Genomic DNA, 24,120 nt, shown 5'->3' with positions numbered 1-24,120 from the left:
GTCGCAGTTGCAAATGAGAACTTGTTCTCAACTAGCCTACCTGGTTAAATAAAGGTGAAATAAATAAATAAAAATAAAATTACCTTCATTTTAACAGGGAAGATATTGAGACCTGCAGACCTCTCAATCTGTGCATTCAGAAAGGATTCAGACCCCTTGACTTTTTCCACATTCTGTTATGTTACAGCCTTATTCTAAAATTGATTAAATTAAAATGTTCCTTGTCAGTCTACACACAGTGCCCCATAATGGCAAAGTGAAAACAGGTTTTTAGAAATGTTTGCATATGTATTAAAAATAAAAAACAGAAAACACTTTATTGACATAAGTATTCAGACCGTTTGCTATGAGTTTTCGAAATTGAACTCAGTGTCACGGTCGTCATAAAGAGGAGAACAAGGCGCAGCGTGGTGAGCGAACTCTTTAATCAAAGAGAGAACACTGAACAGAACCAAACAAAACAACAAAACAACAAAACGAACCGTGACGCAATATGACTAGTGCAAACAGGCAACTAAACATAGAATAACAACCCACAAACTATTCAAGGAATATGGCTACCTAAATATGGTCCCCAATCAGAGACAACGATAAACAGCTGCCTCTGATTGAGAACCAATCTAGGCAACCATAGACATATATAACACCTAGACTAGATAAAACCCCAAAAACATACAAAACCCCCTATACAATACAAAAACTACACAAACCACCCTCGTCACACCCTGACCTAACCAAATAATAAAGAAAACAAAGATAACTAAGGTCAGGGCGTGACACTCAGCTGCATCCTGTTTCCTTTGATCATCCTTAAGATGTTTCTACAACTTGATTGGAGTCCACCTGTGGTAAATTCAATTGATTGGACATGATTTGGAAAGGCACACACCTGTCTATATAAGCTCCCACAGTTGACAGTGCATGTCAGAGCATAAACCAAGCCATGAGCTCAGAGACAGGATTGTGTCGAGGGGAAGGGTACCAAAAAATGTCTGCTGCATTGAAGGTCCCTAAGAACACAGTGGCCTCCATCATTCTTAAATGGAAGAAGTTTGTAACCACCAAGACTCTTCCTAGAGTTGGCCGCCCGGCCAAACTGAGCAAATCGGGAAAGAAGGGTCTTGGTCAGGGAGCTGACTAAGAACCCGATGGTCACTCTGACAGAGCTCCAGAGTTCCTCTGTGGAGATGGGAGAACCTTCCAGATGGACAACCATCTCTGCAGCACTCCACCAATAAGGCCTTTATGGTATAGTGGCCAGATGGAAGCCACTCCTCAGTAAAAGAAGCATGACAGCCCACTTGGAGTTTGCCAAAAGGCACCTAAAGACTCTCAGACCATGAAAACAAGATTATCTGATCTGATGAAACCAAGATTGAACACTTTGGCCTGAATGCCAAGTGTCACGTCTGGAGGAAGCCTGGCACCATCCCTCCGGTGAAGCATGGTGGTGGCAGCATCGTGGCGTTGGGATGTTTTTCAGTGGCAGGGACTGGGAGACCAGTTCGAGAGAAAGATGAACGGAGCAAAGTACAGAGAGATCCCTGATGAAAATCTGCTCCAGAGCACTCAGGACCTCAGACTTGGGCGAAGTTTCACCTTCCAACAGGACAACGACCCGAAGCACAAAGACAATACAGGAGTGGCTTCGGGAAAAGTCTGTGAATGTCCTTGAGTGGCCCAGCCAGAGCCTGGACTTGAACCCGATCGAACATCTCTGGAAAGTCAAGAAAATAACTGTGCAGCAACTCTCCTCATCCAACCTGACAGAGCTTGAGAGGATCTGCAGAGAAGAATGTGAGAAACTCCTCAAATACAGGTGTGCCAATCTTGTCGCATCATACCCAAAAAGACCCAACACTGTAATCTCTGCCAAAGGTGCTTCAAGAAAGTACTGAGGAAAGGGTCTGAATACTTATGTATATGTGATATTTCCGTTTAACATTTTTTATAAATGTGCAAAGATTTAAAAAAAAACAGTTTTTGTTTTGTCATTATGGCTATTTAATAAATGCTTTGTCATTATAACTATTTCATAAATGTTGTAAGACTGTAACGTAACAAAATGTGGAAACAGTCAAGGGGTCTGAATACTTTCCACAACATAAATATACACATTAATAAGGGTGGAGAAAATGACTTGGGTAAATAAGCTGTCAGTTGTTAAGGTCCCCTGCTGTGTTGAGTGGTGGGTGTCTGGGAGGGAGAGTGCTTGACCAGGGTGAGAGTGAAGTGAGGATATTGTACAGTGATGTAAGAGTACATACTACAGTCTCGCCTGTCTAGGTCTCTCATCCTATATACTGAATCACAGTAGGGTCTATAACACTAACATGCACCCCACTGGTTTTCCACATCCCCAGGCCAACTGTGGAAGAGCATGATATGTAGGCTTCTACTGTAATGCTGCTCTGCTCATTTCAGGTTAGGAGAAGGGGAAAGAGATGAAAGCGGTGCAGAAAAGACACTTAAAAGACACTTAACTTAAGCTGTGATATGGACTACTTCTTTAATCCTGAAGAAAGAATAAAAAGGGGAGGAGAGAGAGAGTGAGAGAGACAGATAGAGCGAGAGCGATGGAGAGACAGAGAGAGAGATAGAGAGAAGATCACTAGACTGGTATTTTCTGAACACTAATTTATACCCCAAAAACCTTTCTAAGAATCATGTAACATTTTCAACTATTCCTTTTATGCAGTTCAACAACATTCAATAATGTCCCCTTTCCATTGCGCTTTAATACAAGGTAGTATTTCCTCATGGAGTTGTGGGATAGCCAACTGTGGTAATACTGTAGTATTAATGCTTATAAGAGTAATACATTTATGAAATGGCAGCTTACCAACATTTTTACATTTAAATAATACCATTTACATATCCCAAGCTGAAGAAAAAAACAGGAAGTAGCGTGCATATCACATTAACATCAAAACCCAATTGAACAAAGAGCTTCCAGGATTTCCCAGAAGTTGATTGAGAATCGGCTTATCGAGGTACAATTTATTTAGAATACATTTCTGATCGTTTACAGAAAATAGGAAATTGCTAGTTTGCAAATGTGAATGATATGAATAATAGACTTCTGATAATATTGCTGATCACAAAGCTAATGTTTTCACTATTTGTAGGGGCGCAACGTTTTAGACGTGGGGGGACATAACTTTATTATTATTATATATTTTATTTTAATGTTTTAAAACACTCAAAACAGCCTACCCGACCACTCAGAGGCGTCCGCACTTGTTTTGCATCACATTCCAAAAATGTACCTGGGCTGGACATAAATGCAATTTCAGAATGTGTTGGGGACTCTGTGCTTCTGAAATACTGAACAAAGCTATCCATCCCTAACAGACCTGTTTAAAGAAGAACATACGTCAGTAATATGCATAAGGAAAACATCACACCATTATGAATTCAATACCGCTAAATCACTGTTCACGTCATTCAGTAGTACTAGTGATCCACTGAAATAACCTATGAAAGCATAGCACCAGAAACATCGACTTTCTATCCACCCCATAGCTTAATCTAGTATTCTGGTATTCCAGTGAGGGGCTTCTTTTGTGAATGAGTGAGGTCTCTTTGGTCGAATGGAGTAATGGTCCCTCCTTCTATTGGATTATGGGATGGGTGTGGTATTGTGGTATTAATCTGAGCAGACGGCAGGCAGCCTGCCCTTGACTAGCGACTAGCGGAGGGCTGTTGTGTTTCTGTTGGAGTGACTTCACACCGCTCTACAGCTCTGTCCAGTCCACACTGCTCTCTACAGCTCTGTCCAGTCCACACGGCTCTCTACAGCTCTGTCCAGTCTACACGGCTCTCTACAGCTCTGTCCAGTCTACACTGCTCTCTACAGCTCTGTCCAGTCTACAAGGCTCTCACCAGCTCCAAGGGAAAGAGACTGCTAAAGTTTCTCCTCTCCACAAAGATGAACCTCTTCTGCTTCTCTCTGGTAAGGCTCTTTTTTTACTTCTCTTCAGAGTGTCGGGCTCTCTATCTCAGACGTGTGTGGTGAAGAGGGGCTGATGTATTCCTAAAATTACAGCGGAGTGAGAGGCACATAGCGTAGCCCCCCCCCCCCCCCCCCCCCCCCCCCGCAAGAAGAGGGGGGTGGCGAGCGTTAATTGATTATTTCTATGACAGAACATTTGCCTCTCTGCAAAATTTGTAAAATAACATGAGATTAGCTATACCACTTGACATTTTTGTCTCTTCCCCATGGCAAAAGAAATTCCAACAAAATGGGGGGGGGGGGGGGGGCTTCCTCGAAACTTGTGGGGGGCTCCGCGAAACTGTGCTACGCCACTGGAGAGGCATGGCTTGATTTGGTGGTGGATTTGAGCCCAGCGGGACTGAAACGGACTAGGATTTCTGTGGGGCTTTACTTCAGCGTCTTTTGATGAATTTTATGATGCCATAAAATCTCAGTTTAGTCATTGGAAGCAGTGCAATTGTGTCTTGTACTGTAAATGTCTGTGATTGTGTATGGAAGCAACTAAGTGATACTATTACAGTAACTATTACACTAGAGAGTAGCTTTGACGTGTGTTTTTTTAGATGACCGAAATATGGGAGATTTCATAGATTTATAGAAGGAACTAATCACAAGCACAACTGTATTAGAGGAGTACAGTCCTCTCCTTGGCCAGATGTTGGGAATGTTGAACACAGTTCAGGATTATTGACCGACATGTCCTCAGAACTGATCCAAGGTCATCAGGTTGAAGAAGCATGATTGCTGCTTCAGGCTTTTGATTGCAGCGTTGTTGTTTCTGTTGTTATTCACCACCACGTGTATCAGGATCTACTACAAAATGGATCAATGGATGTAATGGATCAAGAAAGTTCTAGAGGTGCAGCTGAGAAATTATGTCTTCTGAACTAAAATATAAACACAACATGCAACAATTTCATAGATTTTACTGAGTTATAGTTCATATAAGGAAATCAGTCAACTCACTCTTCAATGGCTGGAAGTTGCTGGATATTGGCGGGAACTGTAACACACTGCCATACAAATCGATCCAGAGCATCCCAAACATGCTCAACGGTTAACATGTCTGAGTATGCAGGCCATGGAAGAACTGGGACATTTTCAGATTCCAGGAATTGTGTACAGATCCTTGCGTCATGGGGCCGTGTCTTATCATGCTGAAACATGAGGTGATGGTGGCGGATGAATGGCACGACAATGGGCCTCAGGATCTTGTCATGCTATCTCTGTGCATTCAAACTGCCATTGATAAAATGTACTTGTGTTCCTTGTCCGTAGTTTATGCCTGCCATACCCTAACCCCACCGCCGCCATGGGCACTCTGTTCACAACGTTGACATCAGCAAACTGCTTGCCACATGATGTCATACATATTTGTCTACATCTACCTGGTAGAGTTGAAACCGGGATTCACCTGTGAAGAGCACCCTTCTCCAGCGTGACAGTGGCAATCAAAGGTGAGCATTTGCCCGCTGAAGCTGGTTACAATGCCAAATTGCAGTCAGGTGAGGATGAGGAGCACGCAGATGAGCTTCCCTGAGACAGTTTCTGACAGTTTGTGCAGAAATTCTTCACTTCTGCAAACCCACATTTTCATCAGCTGTCTAGGTGGCTGGTTTCAGACAATCACGCAGGTGAAGAACCCGGATGTGAAAGTCCTAGGCTAGCGTGGTTAGACGTGGTCTGCGGTTGTGAGGCCGGTTGGATGTACTGCCAAATTCTCAAAAACGACGTTGGAGGCGGCTTATAGTAGAGAAATGAACATTCAATTATCTGGCAACAGCTCTGGTGGGCTTTGCTGCAGTCAGCAAGCCAATTCCACGCAGTCTACAGTATGTCCCTGATTGTGTGTGTGTGTGTGTCCAGGAGGGTTCTATGGACAGTCTGTATGAGGCTGTGCAGGACTCCAGTGATGCCCAGGTCTACACCATCCCCAGCCGTTCCTCCAGCCGCTCCTGTAGCCTTGCCATGCTGCTAGATGAAAACCCCAAGTTGCGTGGCTCGGGACGATCCATTTCCATGGTGAGTACACATGCATATGCATTGTACACACTTGTGCACAAACGCATGCACATACCTATGCAAATGCATGCATTCACACACCGACGCACACATACAGACACACACACACGAGCGCACACACACTTTGTACCCTTAGATTGAGGTTTCATTGGGAAGTCAATTTTCCAGAATGAAGCTCTTGACCTTGAATAGACCAAATGTTAAAAGCTGTAGCTCCTCTTCTCTGTGTGCCCAACATACTCACTGATAAGCAAGTTCATGAAATTGTCAACTATATGGTTTATAATTTATATAATGCCATGTCATGGGTATATGTTAGCTATCTGGACAAACCAGAGCTAAATCTTGTGGGGTACCTGTTCTTGCAGGAGTTGAGACTTGTGGTCTGCCAGAGGATCAGATTTGACCCAAACAATAAAGCTGATTATGAAATTATGATAATGAAACAATCAATTTACAGCTGGTCCTAAAGTCATTACCATTAGCCGCCAATCCATTCAGTTCTTCTAAGTTAGCATGGACATCACAACCAATAGTTTTGTCATATTTATGCACATTTTTTCATGCCAATAGGCAAACTCTTCCACATTTAAGCATGTAGAATCAAATATTGATAATGTTCTCTTTTGCTTTCAGGAGATCTCCCAAATGCAGACCAACAACACCCAAAAAATTAAAAGAATGTGAGTTTATGTCATTTGCTCTGATCGGTCTCTTTTGACAGAGTGTGCGTCCAGGGCAGTGTATCCATAATAAAAAGCACAGTGAAAGTGCAGCAGCCCTGAGTTCAGCCTTAGTCAGTAGAGTAAAATGGCTCCAAAGGCGCTCTATCCTCCCAAGGGATAATACTTTAAGTCGCAGCTCTTTACCAAGCTTCCTGACTTTCTGCCCCTATGTAGATTTCACACTGTAAGCCCCCAAGCATCAGTCTATTTATACAATGCTCTCTAAAGCGAAAGATTGGGAAGGAAGGAACATCACAATCTAAATCAATTACACACTGGAAAATGTCATTTTCATTTCAGTGTCACTTGTCAAAGCAATCTATGTGATCAGATGAAGAGGATCCCCTGTTATGTTGGTTGCCAAGAAAGCAGGTGGCGCAAGGTTCTGTGCTAATTTGAGTACATTTCTCAGTCAAGTCCCACTTCAAAAGCTATGCAAGCAGTGCCTAAGAGCAAACTCTATGACCTTTCTGTTGTTATTCAGCTATAAACTATAAAGAGAAATGTTGAACCACTACAACGTACATGATTGAACTGTATGGGGATTCTCTCTCACTTGAAGACATACCAGGAATTTCTTTAAATACATATGTAGCAGTAGACCACAATATGTTTCACATCCCTTTGTTAATACAATTGTGTTGTGGTTAGACCGGGGATTAAAAAAAGATCCACTTAAAATGTAGTCAGATCTACTGCAAAGATCCCTGGGACTTGCTGTCTTAAGTGTACAGTATCCCTTTGGGTCAATCAGGCTGTTGAAATGGCAGATTGTGGCTTAATCCTGACATTTTTCTGTCCTTTAATTTCAGAACACATGTAGCCAAATCAGCACCAGAAAACAGAACTTTAGGTATGTATGATAAAGGTCTGCTTGTGTGGTGTACTGCACTCCCGAGTGGCGCAGCAGTCTAAGGCACTAAATCTCAGTGCAAGAGGCGTCACTACAGTCCCTGGTTCGAATTTAGGCTGTATCATATCCGGCCGTGATTGGGAGTCCCATAGGTTGGCGCACAATTGGCCCAGCATTGTCCTGGGTTTGGCCGGGGGTAGGCCATCATTGTAAATAAGAATTTGTTCTTAATTGACTTGCCTAGTTAAATAAAGGTTAAATACAAATAAATAGGACCTCCTGAGTGGTGCAGTGGTCTAAGGCACTGCACCGCAGTGCTAGCTGTGCCACTACAGATCCTGGTTCGCGACAGGGAGACCCATGGGACGGCGCAGAATTGGCCCAGCGTCGTCCGGGTTAGGGGAAGGTTTGGCCGGCGGGGATGTTCTTGTCCCATCGCGCTATAACGACTTCTGTTTCGGTCCGGGCGCAATGCACGCTGACACGATCGCCAGGTGTACAGTGTTTCCTCTGACACATTGGTGCAGCTGGCTTCCAGGTTAAGCGGGCATTGTGTCAAGAAGCAGTGCGGCTTGGCTGGGTTGTGTTTCGGAGGACGCACGGCTCTCGACCTTCACCTCTCCCGAGTCTGTACGGGAGTTGCAGCGATGGGACAAGACTGTAACTACCAATTGGATACCATGAAATTGGAGAGAAATATAAAAAATAAATATATATATAAAAATAATTTAAATATAAAATAAATAAAAAAGAAAGTGCTAGCCATGCAGATTTCTTTCAAGACTTAATGATATACTGTACCATGAAGAGCAAAAATAGATTTTTATTTTATTTTACCCTTATTTTACCAGGTAAGTTGACTGAGAACACATTCTCATTTACAGCAACGATATGGGGTATAGTTACAGGAGAGTGGAGGGGGGATGAAATTAGCCTTTTGGAAGCTGGGGATGATTTAGGTGGCCAGATTGGGAATTTAGCCAGGACACCGGGGTTAACACCCCTACTCTTATGATCTTTAGTGACCACAGAGAGTCAGGACACCCGTTTAACGTCACATCTGAAAGACGATCAATCAACAGTTTAGCATTAGCCGGACATACAATTACAACCAAATAGTCAAACCTGAGCAATGCCTGAGCAATGCACAGACAAAAAGTTATATTACCAAGAGAGCATTGCACCAAAACCTCTGGATGTTTTTGTGCTGAATGAGGTAAAAAGATCATTGGGATTGTCCCAGGAGTCTACTACAGCAATTCATTTTGGAAGGGAGAACATATTAAAAAAGACAATTGGAAAGCCCAGCTTAAACTCTCATTGCCAGTCACAGTTACCTACTTGGCTGTCTGTGGTACTTAGGGCCTCCATTTTGATTTCACTGTGGTGTGCCCTGACCTTGATCAGCCAAATAAACCCCTTAATGGTTTTGATTTCTCTCCCTGCAGATCAAGCCTCTGCCGTCTGCAATAGTGCTCTCTGGCTGCCAGCCAAAATCCCCCCAGAAGAAGATTTAGATTTAGGCCACATCAAGAACAATCAAAATGAAGGTAAATTGTCTGGGGATTTTGAGGTTAAGCTGATCTATTCGCTTGCGTTCATTTGACACTCAACCACATGGGATCTAGCTGTGGTGTCTGAAGAGATTCCCATAGCACCCAAATCCTTCTTATGGAGAGTGTTGTGCAGACTGGAGCTTTTCTTAACACACTTGGCTGTCAGGCCTTGGATTAATTAAGTGCCAACAGGATATTAGTGTAAAAACACTGGGGTCAAAGCAGGGCATGTGTCATTTTGTCAGTGTACTACAGTACATGAGGTTGTGGTGGGGGCATTGCATTAGTGTGTAGTACATGAGACACAGGGTAGACTTCACTGCATAGCACTGAAACTGAATGTGATCATGAATGGATACAAAACATTACATATCAGAACAAAAGTCCCAATCACAGTGCTGTATTGGAACATTACCTATCAGGGTTTAGGAGTTTTAGAGAGACTTCTGACTGGTGTGATTCTGTTTTTCAGAGATGATCAAGCCCATGGTCAGAACTGAGATCCAGGCCAAAGCCACGATCAGAACCGATGTCAAGACCAAAAAGGGGAGAGGAGGACGCAAGTCGAGCATAAAGAAGAATGAAAAGTCACCAACCCCACTAATACCACCAACTCAGGTTGGGAAAAAGAACTGTCCCTCATTTTGTTCAGTACCTTGAGCTAATACAATTTATTTCTAATTTGCAAATGTATGTTTCCCCCTATCTATTTGTTCCAAAACTTGATTGAATAAATAAATTGTTTCTTTCTGTGGTTGTATGTAGGTGGTGAGTTACAAGGGATGGGCTCAGAACGCAGATCTGCCCAACAGCAGGCAGAGAGACCTGGTGAGTGATCGGCCCAACAGCAGACCCCATGCTGCCCATCACATGCCAGCCCAGAGTCTTACAGTCTTATACTCTACGGCAGTCTGCCTGTTTTTACATCCAAAGAGCCTCTTGGCCTTAAATTGGGCAATCACTTAACACAAATGCTGATTGAGTTTTAATACTGTACAGATGGCTGAGCTGGGAGAGGGGTATCACTATGCTCCCATAATCTCTGGGCCACATGGCAAAGAGGGGTGGGTTGTTGTGATGGCACCAGGGGAGTGCCTACTCTCACTAATTCACAGTGAGGAACAGACATGGTACTGCTTGCCAATTGTGTGGGAGTGGATCGACATTTGGCCAATCAGAGCCTCTCTCAGTACCTGTGTTGGCAGCTTGGCACAGAGGCTAACAAGACTAGTGCAATGTGCTGGTATCCTCAATGGGATTTGGACACCAGAAGTGCCAGCATCTCACCCAGAGGCTAACAAGACTAGTGCAATGTGCTGGTATCCTAAATGGGATTTGGACACCAGTAGTGCCAGCATCTCACCCAGAGGCTAACAAGACTAGTGCAGAGTGCTGGTATCCTAAAATGGGATTTGGACACCAGTAGTGCCAGCATCACACCCAGAGGCTAACAAGACTAGTGCAGTGTGCTGGTATCCTAAAATGGGATTTGGACACCAGTAGTGCCAGCATCTCACCCAGAGGCTAACAAGACTAGTGCAGTGTGCTGGTATCCTAAATGGGATTTGGACACCAGTAGTGCCAGCATCTCACCCAGAGGCTAACAAGACTAGTGCAGTGTGCTGATATCCTAAATGGGATTTGGACACCAGTAGTGCCAGCATCTCACCCAGAGGCTAACAAGACTAGTGCAGTGTGCTGGTATCCTAAATGGGATTTGGACACCAGTAGTGCCAGCATCTCACCCAGAGGCTAACAAGACTAGTGCAGTGTGCTGGTATCCTAAATGGGATTTGGACACCAGTAGTGCCAGCATCTCACCCAGAGGCTAACAAGACTAGTGCAGTGTGCTGGTATCCTAAAATGGGATTTGGACACCAGTAGTGACAGCATCTCACCCAGAGGCTAACAAGACTAGTGCAGAGTGCTGGTATCCTAAATGGGATTTGGACACCAGTAGTGCCAGCATCTCACCCAGAGGCTAACAAGACTAGTGCAGTGTGCTGGTATCCTAAAATGGGATTTGGACACCAGTAGTGCCAGCATCACACCCATAGGCTAACAAGACTAGTGCAGTGTGCTGGTATCCTAAAATGGGATTTGGACACCAGTAGTGCCAGCATCTCACCCAGAGGCTAACAAGACTAGTGCAGTGTGCTGGTATCCTAAATGGGATTTGGACACCAGTAGTGCCAGCATCTCACCCAGAGGCTAACAAGACTAGTGCAGTGTGCTGATATCCTAAATGGGATTTGGACACCAGTAGTGCCAGCATCTCACCCAGAGGCTAACAAGACTAGTGCAGTGTGCTGGTATCCTAAATGGGATTTGGACACCAGTAGTGCCAGCATCTCACCCAGAGGCTAACAAGACTAGTGCAGTGTGCTGGTATCCTAAATGGGATTTGGACACCAGTAGTGCCAGCATCTCACCCAGAGGCTAACAAGACTAGTGCAGTGTGCTGGTATCCTAAATGGGATTTGGACACCAGTAGTGCCAGCATCTCACCCAGAGGCTAATAAGACTAGTGCAGTGTGCTGGTATCCTAAATGGGATTTGGACACCAGTAGTGCCAGCATCTCACCCAGAGGCTAACAAGACTAGTGCAGAGTGCTGGTATCCTAAATGGGATTTGCACACCAGTAGTGCCCGCATCTCACGCAGAGGCTAACAAGACTAGTGCAGAGTGCTGCTATCCTAAATGGGATTTGGACACCAGTAGTGCCAGCATCTCACCCAGAGGCTAACAAGACTAGTGCAGAGTGCTGGTATCCTAAAATGGGATTTGGACACCAGTAGTGCCAGCATCTCACCCAGAGGCTAACAAGACTAGTGCAGAGTGCTGGTATCCTAAATGGGATTTGGACACCAGTAGTGCCAGCATCTCACCCAGAGGCTAACAAGACTAGTGCAGAGTGCTGGTATCCTAAATGGGATTTGGACACCAGTAGTGCCAGCATCTCACCCAGAGGCTAACAAGACTAGTGCAGTGTGCTGGTATCCTAAATTGGGATTTGGACACCAGTAGTGACAGCATCTCACCCAGAGGCTAACAAGACTAGTGCAGAGTGCTGGTATCCTAAATGGGATTTGGACAACAGTAGTGCCAGCATCTCACCCAGAGGCTAACAAGACTAGTGCAGTGTGCTGGTATCCTAAATGGGATTTGGACACCAGTAGTGCCAGCATCTCACCCAGAGGCTAACAAGACTAGTGCAGTGTGCTGGTATCCTAAAATGGGATTTGGACACCAGTAGTGCCAGCATCACACCCAGAGGCTAACAAGACTAGTGCAGTGTGCTGGTATCCTAAAATGGGATTTGGACACCAGTAGTGACAGCATCTCACCCAGAGGGTAACAAGACTAGTGCAGAGTGCTGGTATCCTAAATGGGATTTGGACAACAGTAGTGCCAGCATCTCACCCAGAGGCTAAGAAGACTAGTGCAGTGTGCTGGTATCCTAAAATGGGATTTGGACACCAGTAGTGCCAGCATCTCACCCAGAGGCTAACAAGACTAGTGCAGTGTGCTGGTATCCTAGATGGGATTTGGACACCAGTAGTGCCAGCATCTCACCCAGAGGCTAACAAGACTAGTGCAGTGTGCTGATATCCTAAATGGGATTTGGACACCAGTAGTGCCAGCATCTCACCCAGAGGCTAACAAGACTAGTGCAGTGTGCTGGTATCCTAAATGGGATTTGGACACCAGTAGTGCCAGCATCTCACCCAGAGGCTAACAAGACTAGTGCAGTGTGCTGGTATCCTAAATGGGATTTGGACACCAGTAGTGCCAGCATCTCACCCAGAGGCTAACAAGACTAGTGCAGTGTGCTGGTATCCTAAATGGGATTTGGACACCAGTAGTGCCAGCATCTCACCCAGAGGCTAACAAGACTAGTGCAGTGTGCTGGTATCCTAAATGGGATTTGGACACCAGTAGTGCCAGCATCACACCCAGAGGCTAACAAGACTAGTGCAGTGTGCTGGTATCTTAAATGGGATTTGGACACCAGTAGTGCCAGCATCACACCCAGAGGCTAACAAGACTAGTGCAGAGTGCTGGTATCCTAAATGGGATTTGGACACCAGTAGTGCCAGCATCTCACCCAGAGGCTAACAAGACTAGTGCAGAGTGCTGGTATCTTAAATGGGATTTGGACACCAGTAGTGCCAGCATCACACCCAGAGGCTAACAAGACTAGTGCAGAGTGCTGGTATCCTAAATGGGATTTGGACACCAGTAGTGCCAGCATCTCACCCAGAGGCTAACAAGACTAGTGCAGAGTGCTGGTATCCTAAATGGGATTTGGACACCAGTAGTGCCAGCATCACACCCAGAGGCTAACAAGACTAGTGCAGAGTGCTGGTATCCTAAAATGGGATTTGGACACCAGTAGTGCCAGCATCTCACCCAGAGGCTAACAAGACTAGTGCAGAGTGCTGGTATCCTAAATGGGATTTGGACACCAGTAGTGCCAGCATCTCACCCAGAGGCTAACAAGACTAGTGCAGAGTGCTGGTATCCTAAATGGGATTTGGACACCAGTAGTGCCAGCATCTCACCCAGAGAATAACAAGACTAGTGCAGTGTGCTGGTATCCTAAATGGGATTTGGACACCAGTAGTGCCAGCATCTCACCCAGAGAATAACAAGACTAGTGCAGAGTGCTGGTATCCTCAATGGGATTTGGACACCAGTAGTGCCAGCATCTCACCCAGAGAATAACAAGACTAGTGCAGTGTGCTGGTATCCTAAATGGGATTTGGACACCAGTAGTGCCAGCATCTCACCCAGAGAATAACAAGACTAGTGCAGTGTGCTGGTATCCTAAATGGGATTTGGACACCAGTAGTGCCAGCATCACACCCAGAGGCTAACAAGACTAGTGCAGAGTGCTGGCATCCTAAATGGGATTTGGACACCAGTAGTGCCAGCATCTCACCCAGAGGCTAACAAGACTAGTGCAGTGTGCTGATATCCTAAATGGGATTTGGACACCAGTAGTGCCAGCATCTCACCCAGAGGCTAACAAGACTAGTGCAGAGTGCTGGTATCCTAAATGGGATTTGGACAACAGTAGTGCCAGCATCTCACCCAGAGGCTAAGAAGACTAGTGCAGTGTGCTGGTATCCTAAAATGGGATTTGGACACCAGTAGTGCCAGCATCTCACCCAGAGGCTAACAAGACTAGTGCAGTGTGCTGGTATCCTAGATGGGATTTGGACACCAGTAGTGCCAGCATCTCACCCAGAGGCTAACAAGACTAGTGCAGTGTGCTGATATCCTAAATGGGATTTGGACACCAGTAGTGCCAGCATCTCACCCAGAGGCTAACAAGACTAGTGCAGTGTGCTGGTATCCTAAATGGGATTTGGACACCAGTAGTGCCAGCATCTCACCCAGAGGCTAACAAGACTAGTGCAGTGTGCTGGTATCCTAAATGGGATTTGGACACCAGTAGTGCCAGCATCTCACCCAGAGGCTAACAAGACTAGTGCAGTGTGCTGATATCCTAAATGGGATTTGGACACCAGTAGTGCCAGCATCTCACCCAGAGGCTAACAAGACTAGTGCAGAGTGCTGGTATCCTAAATGGGATTTGGACAACAGTAGTGCCAGCATCTCACCCAGAGGCTAAGAAGACTAGTGCAGTGTGCTGGTATCCTAAAATGGGATTTGGACACCAGTAGTGCCAGCATCTCACCCAGAGGCTAACAAGACTAGTGCAGAGTGCTGGCATCCTAAATGGGATTTGGACACCAGTAGTGCCAGCATCTCACCCAGAGGCTAACAAGACTAGTGCAGTGTGCTGATATCCTAAATGGGATTTGGACACCAGTAGTGCCAGCATCTCACCCAGAGGCTAACAAGACTAGTGCAGAGTGCTGGTATCCTAAATGGGATTTGGACAACAGTAGTGCCAGCATCTCACCCAGAGGCTAAGAAGACTAGTGCAGTGTGCTGGTATCCTAAAATGGGATTTGGACACCAGTAGTGCCAGCATCTCACCCAGAGGCTAACAAGACTAGTGCAGTGTGCTGGTATCCTAGATGGGATTTGGACACCAGTAGTGCCAGCATCTCACCCAGAGGCTAACAAGACTAGTGCAGTGTGCTGATATCCTAAATGGGATTTGGACACCAGTAGTGCCAGCATCTCACCCAGAGGCTAACAAGACTAGTGCAGTGTGCTGGTATCCTAAATGGGATTTGGACACCAGTAGTGCCAGCATCTCACCCAGAGGCTAACAAGACTAGTGCAGTGTGCTGGTATCCTAAATGGGATTTGGACACCAGTAGTGCCAGCATCTCACCCAGAGGCTAACAAGACTAGTGCAGTGTGCTGGTATCCTAAATGGGATTTGGACACCAGTAGTGCCAGCATCTCACCCAGAGGCTAACAAGACTAGTGCAGTGTGCTGGTATCCTAAATGGGATTTGGACACCAGTAGTGCCAGCATCACACCCAGAGGCTAACAAGACTAGTGCAGTGTGCTGGTATCTTAAATGGGATTTGGACACCAGTAGTGCCAGCATCACACCCAGAGGCTAACAAGACTAGTGCAGAGTGCTGGTATCCTAAATGGGATTTGGACACCAGTAGTGCCAGCATCTCACCCAGAGGCTAACAAGACTAGTGCAGAGTGCTGGTATCTTAAATGGGATTTGGACACCAGTAGTGCCAGCATCACACCCAGAGGCTAACAAGACTAGTGCAGAGTGCTGGTATCCTAAATGGGATTTGGACACCAGTAGTGCCAGCATCTCACCCAGAGGCTAACAAGACTAGTGCAGAGTGCTGGTATCCTAAATGGGATTTGGACACCAGTAGTGCCAGCATCACACCCAGAGGCTAACAAGACTAGTGCAGAGTGCTGGTATCCTAAAATGGGATTTGGACACCAGTAGTGCCAGCATCTCACCCAGAGGCTAACAAGACTAGTGCAGAGTGCTGGTATCCTAAATGGGATTTGGACACCAGTAGTGCCAGCATCTCACCCAGAGGCTAACAAGACTAGTGCAGAGTGCTGGTATCCTAAATGGGATTTGGACACCAGTAGTGCCAGCATCTCACCCAGAGAATAACAAGACTAGTGCAGTGTGCTGGTATCCTAAATGGGATTTGGACACCAGTAGTGCCAGCATCTCACCCAGAGAATAACAAGACTAGTGCAGAGTGCTGGTATCCTCAATGGGATTTGGACACCAGTAGTGCCAGCATCTCACCCAGAGAATAACAAGACTAGTGCAGTGTGCTGGTATCCTAAATGGGATTTGGACACCAGTAGTGCCAGCATCTCACCCAGAGAATAACAAGACTAGTGCAGTGTGCTGGTATCCTAAATGGGATTTGGACACCAGTAGTGCCAGCATCACACCCAGAGGCTAACAAGACTAGTGCAGAGTGCTGGCATCCTAAATGGGATTTGGACACCAGTAGTGCCAGCATCTCACCCAGAGGCTAACAAGACTAGTGCAGTGTGCTGATATCCTAAATGGGATTTGGACACCAGTAGTGCCAGCATCTCACCCAGAGGCTAACAAGACTAGTGCAGTGTGCTGGTATCCTAAATGGGATTTGGACACCAGTAGTGCCAGCATCTCACCCAGAGGCTAACAAGACTAGTGCAGTGTGCTGGTATCCTAAATGGGATTTGGACACCAGTAGTGCCAGCATCTCACCCAGAGGCTAACAAGACTAGTGCAGTGTGCTGGTATCCTAAATGGGATTTGGACACCAGTAGTGCCAGCATCTCACCCAGAGAATAACAAGACTAGTGCAGTGTGCTGGTATCCTAAATGGGATTTGGACACCAGTAGTGCCAGCATCACACCCAGAGGCTAACAAGACTAGTGCAGAGTGCTGGCATCCTAAATGGGATTTGGACACCAGTAGTGCCAGCATCTCACCCAGAGGCTAACAAGACTAGTGCAGTGTGCTGATATCCTAAATGGGATTTGGACACCAGTAGTGCCAGCATCTCACCCAGAGGCTAACAAGACTAGTGCAGTGTGCTGGTATCCTAAATGGGATTTGGACACCAGTAGTGCCAGCATCTCACCCAGAGGCTAACAAGACTAGTGCAGTGTGCTGGTATCCTAAATGGGATTTGGACACCAGTAGTGCCAGCATCTCACCCAGAGGCTAACAAGACTAGTGCAGTGTGCTGGTATCCTAAATGGGATTTGGACACCAGTAGTGCCAGCATCTCACCCAGAGGCTAATAAGACTAGTGCAGTGTGCTGGTATCCTAAATGGGATTTGGACACCAGTAGTGCCAGCATCTCACCCAGAGGCTAACAAGACTAGTGCAGAGTGCTGGTATCCTAAATGGGATTTGGACACCAGTAGTGCCCGCATCTCACGCAGAGGCTAACAAGACTAGTGCAGAGTGCTGCTATCCTAAATGGGATTTGGACACCAGTAGTGCCAGCATCTCACCCAGAGGCTAACAAGACTAGTGCAGAGTGCTGGTATCCTAAAATGGGATTTGGACACCAGTAGTGCCAGCATCTCACCCAGAGGCTAACAAGACTAGTGCAGAGTGCTGGTATCCTAAATGGGATTTGGACACCAGTAGTGCCAGCATCTCACCCAGAGGCTAACAAGACTAGTGCAGAGTGCTGGTATCCTAAATGGGATTTGGACACCAGTAGTGCCAGCATCTCACCCAGAGGCTAACAAGACTAGTGCAGTGTGCTGGTATCCTAAATTGGGATTTGGACACCAGTAGTGACAGCATCTCACCCAGAGGCTAACAAGACTAGTGCAGAGTGCTGGTATCCTAAATGGGATTTGGACAACAGTAGTGCCAGCATCTCACCCAGAGGCTAACAAGACTAGTGCAGTGTGCTGGTATCCTAAATGGGATTTGGACACCAGTAGTGCCAGCATCTCACCCAGAGGCTAACAAGACTAGTGCAGTGTGCTGGTATCCTAAAATGGGATTTGGACACCAGTAGTGCCAGCATCACACCCAGAGGCTAACAAGACTAGTGCAGTGTGCTGGTATCCTAAAATGGGATTTGGACACCAGTAGTGACAGCATCTCACCCAGAGGCTAACAAGACTAGTGCAGAGTGCTGGTATCGTAAATGGGATTTGGACAACAGTAGTGCCAGCATCTCACCCAGAGGCTAACAAGACTAGTGCAGTGTGCTGGTATCCTAAAATGGGATTTGGACACCAGTAGTACCAGCATCTCACCCAGAGGCTAACAAGACTAGTGCAGTGTGCTGGTATCCTAAATGGGATTTGGACACCAGTAGTGCCAGCATCTCACCCAGAGGCTAACAAGACTAGTGCAGTGTGCTGATATCCTAAATGGGATTTGGACACCAGTAGTGCCAGCATCTCACCCAGAGGCTAACAAGACTAGTGCAGTGTGCTGGTATCCTAAATGGGATTTGGACACCAGTAGTGCCAGCATCTCACCCAGAGGCTAACAAGACTAGTGCAGTGTGCTGGTATCCTAAATGGGATTTGGACACCAGTAGTGCCAGCATCTCACCCAGAGGCTAACAAGACTAGTGCAGTGTGCTGGTATCCTAAATGGGATTTGGACACCAGTAGTGCCAGCATCACACCCAGAGGCTAACAAGACTAGTGCAGTGTGCTGGTATCCTAAAATGGGATTTGGACACCAGTAGTGCCAGCATCTCACCCAGAGGCTAACAAGACTAGTGCAGTGTGCTGGTATCCTAAATGGGATTTGGACACCAGTAGTGCCAGCATCACACCCAGAGGCTAACAAGACTAGTGCAGTGTGCTGGTATCCTAAATGGGATTTGGACACCAGTAGTGCCAGCATCACACCCAGAGGCTAACAAGACTAGTGCAGTGTGCTGGTATCCTAAATGGGATTTGGACACCAGTAGTGCCAGCATCTCACCCAGAGGCTAACAAGAATAGTGCAGTGTGCTGGTATCCTAAATGGGATTTGGACACCAGTTGTGCCAGCATCACACCCAGAGGCTAACAAGACTAGTGCAGAGTGCTGGTATCCTAAATGGGATTTGGACACCAGTAGTGCCAGCATCTCACCCAGAGGCTAACAAGACTAGTACAGAGTGCTGGTATCTTAAATGGGATTTGGACACCAGTAGTGCCAGCATCACACCCAGAGGCTAACAAGACTAGTGCAGAGTGCTGGTATCCTAAATGGGATTTGGACACCAGTAGTGCCAGCATCTCACCCAGAGGCTAACAAGACTAGTGCAGTGTGCTGGTATCCTAAATGGGATTTGGACACCAGTAGTGCCAGCATCTCACCCAGAGGCTAACAAGACTAGTGCAGAGTGCTGGTATCCTAAATGGGATTTGGACACCAGTAGTGCCAGCATCACACCCAGAGGCTAACAAGACTAGTGCAGAGTGCTGGTATCCTAAAATGGGATTTGGACACCAGTAGTGCCAGCATCTCACCCAGAGGCTAACAAGACTAGTGCAGAGTGCTGGTATCCTAAATGGGATTTGGACACCAGTAGTGCCAGCATCTCACCCAGAGAATAACAAGACTAGTGCAGTGTGCTGGTATCCTAAATGGGATTTGGACACCAGTAGTGCCAGCATCTCACCCAGAGAATAACAAGACTAGTGCAGTGTGCTGGTATCCTCAATGGGATTTGGACACCAGTAGTGCCAGCATCTCACCCAGAGAATAACAAGACTAGTGCAGTGTGCTGGTATCCTAAATGGGATTTGGACACCAGTAGTGCCAGCATCTCACCCAGAGAATAACAAGACTAGTGCAGTGTGCTGGTATCCTAAATGGGATTTGGACACCAGTAGTGCCAGCATCTCACCCAGAGAATAACAAGACTAGTGCAGTGTGCTGGTATCCTAAATGGGATTTGGACACCAGTAGTGCCAGCATCTCACCCAGAGAATAACAAGACTAGTGCAGTGTGCTGGTATCCTAAATGGGATTTGGACACCAGTAGTGCCAGCATCTCACCCAGAGAATAACAAGACTAGTGCAGAGTGCTGGTATCCTCAATGGGATTTGGACACCAGTAGTGCCAGCATCTCACCCAGAGGCTAACAAGACTAGTGCAGAGTGCTGGTATCCTCAATGGGATTTGGACACCAGTAGTGCCAGCATCACACCCAGAGGCTAACAAGACTAGTGCAGTGTGCTGGTATCCTAAATGGGATTTGGACACCAGTAGTGCCAGCATCACACCCAGAGGCTAACAAGACTAGTGCAGAGTGCTGCTATCCTAAATGGGATTTGGACACCAGTAGTGTAGAAACCGCATAAAGAAAATATGCACATTTTTCCACCAGTGGAAATTGACTTTTTTTTGTATAAAAATCAGTGGATGGTGAAGTATTGCACACAAAATGTACTTTTCCTCTTAAGTTTAAGTTTTCATGTACACTCTAAAAAAAAATAGGTTCCTGGAGTATCCTTTAGGGGTTCTTCAAATTGAAACTGTGGGGGAACCACTATAAGTTTTTCGAAAAACCCTTTTTAATGGATCCTCTAAGAACCTTTGAAGAACCTAATGAGGATCCTTTTGGGGTTCCTTTTTTAGCTATCCCCTCCCCTATTAGGTGTAGGGAGAGTGAAGTCTGTAAATCCAAACATAACATGAACACGGCATTATTCGTACCTTGGTTTTTGTGGTAAGTGTGAATGAAAAAACTGTTTTGATAATTGTTTTTCTACACATACCTTGTCCATAATGTAGAGGCCTATCGGATTTTAATTGAAAAGATAAGGGTGCATATGATCTGCATAACATACCAATTCCAATTGACCTACCTTCGTATGTATCCTCGTCTGTATACCTGCAGATACAGACACAAAATTGAGCAGTTCAGTTACCTGCACTCAATACAGCTAGCCTTCAACTTATCCTTAGAGCATACAGTACCTTTTCTTACCTCTTTGTTGATTGATATCCATTGAATTGTGTACATTTTCTGTTTCAGAAAGATTTGCAAAAATATTAAAAGAAAGATGGTATCATCACAAAACAAAATAATTTTAGATTATACAGTATAAGAGACAAACCTTACCATAAACTGAGGAGATCTTTACATTTTTCAGGTAAGTGCCTGCACCTGCTGTCCTTTCAAATTCAAATCCAAATGTTTAGTTGGGCAGTTAGGTTCCTGCAAGAACCCCCACCAACTAAGGAGGTTCTTCGATGAACCCCAACTCCTATGGGGTTCTTGGGAGAACCTTTTGGGGGCAATTTCCAGTGCCAAGAACCCTAAGGTTATCCGAAGAACTCTGAGGATCTTAGAAGAACCCTTGTTGAACCCCTAATTTTCTGACTGTACTGAATAAAAATCCATATCATTTTCAACTCTACCGATAGTTTTGTCACAAACTGTTACGTTAAATAATAAATGTACCCACTCTGGTCTTGACACGTGTGCTCTAGCCAACAATTTGCAGATACAGTGTGGGTAGGCTGTGCGGGTAGGCTGTGCGGGTAGACTGTGTGGGTAGGCTGTGCGGGTAGGCTGTGTGGGTAGGCTGTGCGGGTAGGCTGTGCGGGTAGAATGTGTGGGTAGGCTGTGCGGGTAGGCTGTGTGGGTAGGCTGTGCGGGTAGGCTGTGTGTGTGGGTATGCTGTGTGTGTGGGTAGGCTGTGTGGGTAGGCTGTGTGGCTAGGCTGTGTGGCTAGGCTGTGTCCGGGTAGGCTGTGCGGGTAGGCTGTGTGGGTAGGCTGTGTGGGTAGGCTGTGCGGGTAGGCTGTGCGGGTAGGCTGTGCGGGTATCAGTAGAGACTGCTGAGGGGAGGACGTATCATAATAATGGCTGGAACGGAGCGAATTGAATGCCATCAAACACCTGGAAACCATGTGTTTGATACCATTCCACTCATTCTGCTCCAACCATTACCACAAGCCTGTCCTCCCCAATTAAGGTGCCACCAACCTCCTGTGGTGGGTATAGTCTACATCAGTGGTTCCCAAACGTTTTGTTGTTGTTGTTGTAGGAGTAGGAACTCAGTCTGATTTTCAACTTAAATAAGTTCTCTTGTTATGTCAGTCATTGCATACCGTAAATAACTATTTATAACTTGTCAGAAATGTCCAGATCAACCAGCCCATGTCAGCTAACTTTATCCCCCATAGATTTTGTTGTAATGTTTGAGTCACTAAAAATATCACATGAATAAACATTAGATATGGCAAAATGTATAGAATTGCAAGAAAATTAGCTTAAAAACTGCAATTTTTCTTGTATCCCATGACAAAATGTGTAGAATTTGAGGGAATAAGCTAAAAACCTGCAACATTTTCTCTCCACCAACAAGAGGGGTGTGAACAGTTTGTGTCATGAACTGTGCTTGTCACCATAGAAATAGACGTGGGAGGCACTGGATGTTCCTCAATGAAAACGTTTAGAAACCCTTGGTCTACATGATGACATTGTTATGGAAAAAAGCGAGAATATTTGTATTTGTTAAACGGCTGTCAAGCATCAATCATCATGTCACTAGAATAAGACCCTCAATATTTATGGAAAAGGAGCATCAATATCACAGTACACCTACCACCCTCTGATATTCATCAAACATATTTCATCTGTAGCCTAATAAACTGCATGGTTTCCCAAGTCGCAGTGGGATGAGGACCACACACCATAACATCGCATTACTCCAAGTTAACTATGAAACGATGGATAATAAATACATGTTTGCACATTTCCACAGGCAAATATTTCTGGCATCATTAATTTGACCAAAACAGAAAGATCCCACCATGAACAAACAAACTATCTGTCACCATTTATAAAATTGTACCGAAACTTCCTGTTTCCATCACAGATGTTTTTATACGGTATGACTTTACTTGGATAAAAACTGTGGATGGAAATGCGGTTATTGACAGTCTTATTGACAAGTTTTTATTATGTGTTTGATTTTTGTGATGCTCCAGATTGTCCATGCCAACGGGGAAGTGGCCAAGCCCAGAGTTCCCATCAAAAAGAGTCAAAAGCCTGGAAGTCAGAAGACTGGGAAGAAAGGGAGTGCAAAAAATGGAAAAGAAGGGGCCAAGAAAAATCAGGACACCACAAGGAATAAGGAACTCAGAAAATGTACCACAGACAATGACACTTATGGTATGTCTCCTTTGTCATATAGAAACATAGAACATAGTTAACATAGAAAGTAACAACATGACAATGCATGACAAAACATAAGTGTCCTTTACAATTTTGATGAATGTCCATACTTGTCAGTTGTTCATTTCTGTAGCCTTCTTCTCGGGTCTCCACCCAGCAGGGCCCATCCCAGTGAAAGCGGGACCCTATCTGGATGTGGTCCGGAGGTCAGCTCCTGTTTGTAAGTCTGTACTAACATCAGCCCAGGAGAATTCTACCTTATCCCCGGTGGCCATGGAGCTGAGGACCGGGCCTGGAGGCCCTGGAGCTCCTCCCAGGAACCAGCGCTGGAGTAACCCAGCCGAGAACGCTCCAGATTGGGGGACCTCCTACCACATCTGCCGCAGGCCCCTTACAGAGTACCCCGTTTATACCCATGACTACACCCTGCCCCGGGCCAAGGCCTGGGACAAGCACCAGGGGCTGGCCCAAGATGCGAGCCTGAAACGGGACCCCTCGCCCCAGGGTGTCCCCCTCTCTGTTACTGATGTGAAACTATGCGACCGCAATGTGAGTTAATGGCAAAAAAACAACAACACTGTTAAAGTAGATTATATAGTAGATCTGATATATTAAATTATATAGTAGATCTGTTATAGTAGATTATAGTAGATTATATAGCAGATCTGTTATAGTAGATTATAGTAGATTATATAGTAGATTGTTATAGTAGATTATATAGCAGATCTGTTATAGTAGATTATAGTAGATTATATAGTAGATCTGTTATAGTAGATTATATAGTAAATCTGTTATAGTAGATTATAGTAGATTATATAGTAGATATGTTATAGTAGATTATAGTACATTATGTAGTAGATCTGTTATAGTAGA

General features: G+C 45.5%; 1 protein-coding gene across 2 annotated transcripts in view; it reads left to right on the top strand.

Moving 5' to 3' along the window:
• Positions 1-3,657: 3,657 nt before the first annotated feature.
• LOC110507911 overlaps positions 3,658-24,120 on the top strand; it is a 34,242-nt gene continuing 13,779 nt past the window's right edge. Inside the window, exons 1-9 of one of the 2 annotated variants that reach the window (XM_036965394.1) lie at positions 3,658-3,955; positions 5,864-6,019; positions 6,656-6,702; positions 7,557-7,597; positions 9,046-9,147; positions 9,626-9,771; positions 9,919-9,981; positions 23,061-23,244; positions 23,408-23,796. In XM_036965394.1, the coding sequence (XP_036821289.1) occupies positions 3,932-3,955; positions 5,864-6,019; positions 6,656-6,702; positions 7,557-7,597; positions 9,046-9,147; positions 9,626-9,771; positions 9,919-9,981; positions 23,061-23,244; positions 23,408-23,796 (1,152 nt within the window). In that variant the 5' untranslated portion in view covers positions 3,658-3,931. Of the gene's footprint in view, positions 3,956-5,863; positions 6,020-6,655; positions 6,703-7,556; positions 7,598-9,045; positions 9,148-9,625; positions 9,772-9,918; positions 9,982-23,060; positions 23,245-23,380; positions 23,797-24,120 lie in introns of both variants that reach the window. The other variant, XM_036965393.1, reaches the window with a different exon arrangement.

This window comes from Oncorhynchus mykiss, chromosome 27 (assembly GCF_013265735.2).
Source record: "Oncorhynchus mykiss isolate Arlee chromosome 27, USDA_OmykA_1.1, whole genome shotgun sequence".
NCBI lineage: Eukaryota > Metazoa > Chordata > Actinopteri > Salmoniformes > Salmonidae > Oncorhynchus > Oncorhynchus mykiss.
Note: the sequence above shows the minus strand (reverse complement) of the source record. Positions and strands in the feature narration are given on the sequence as shown.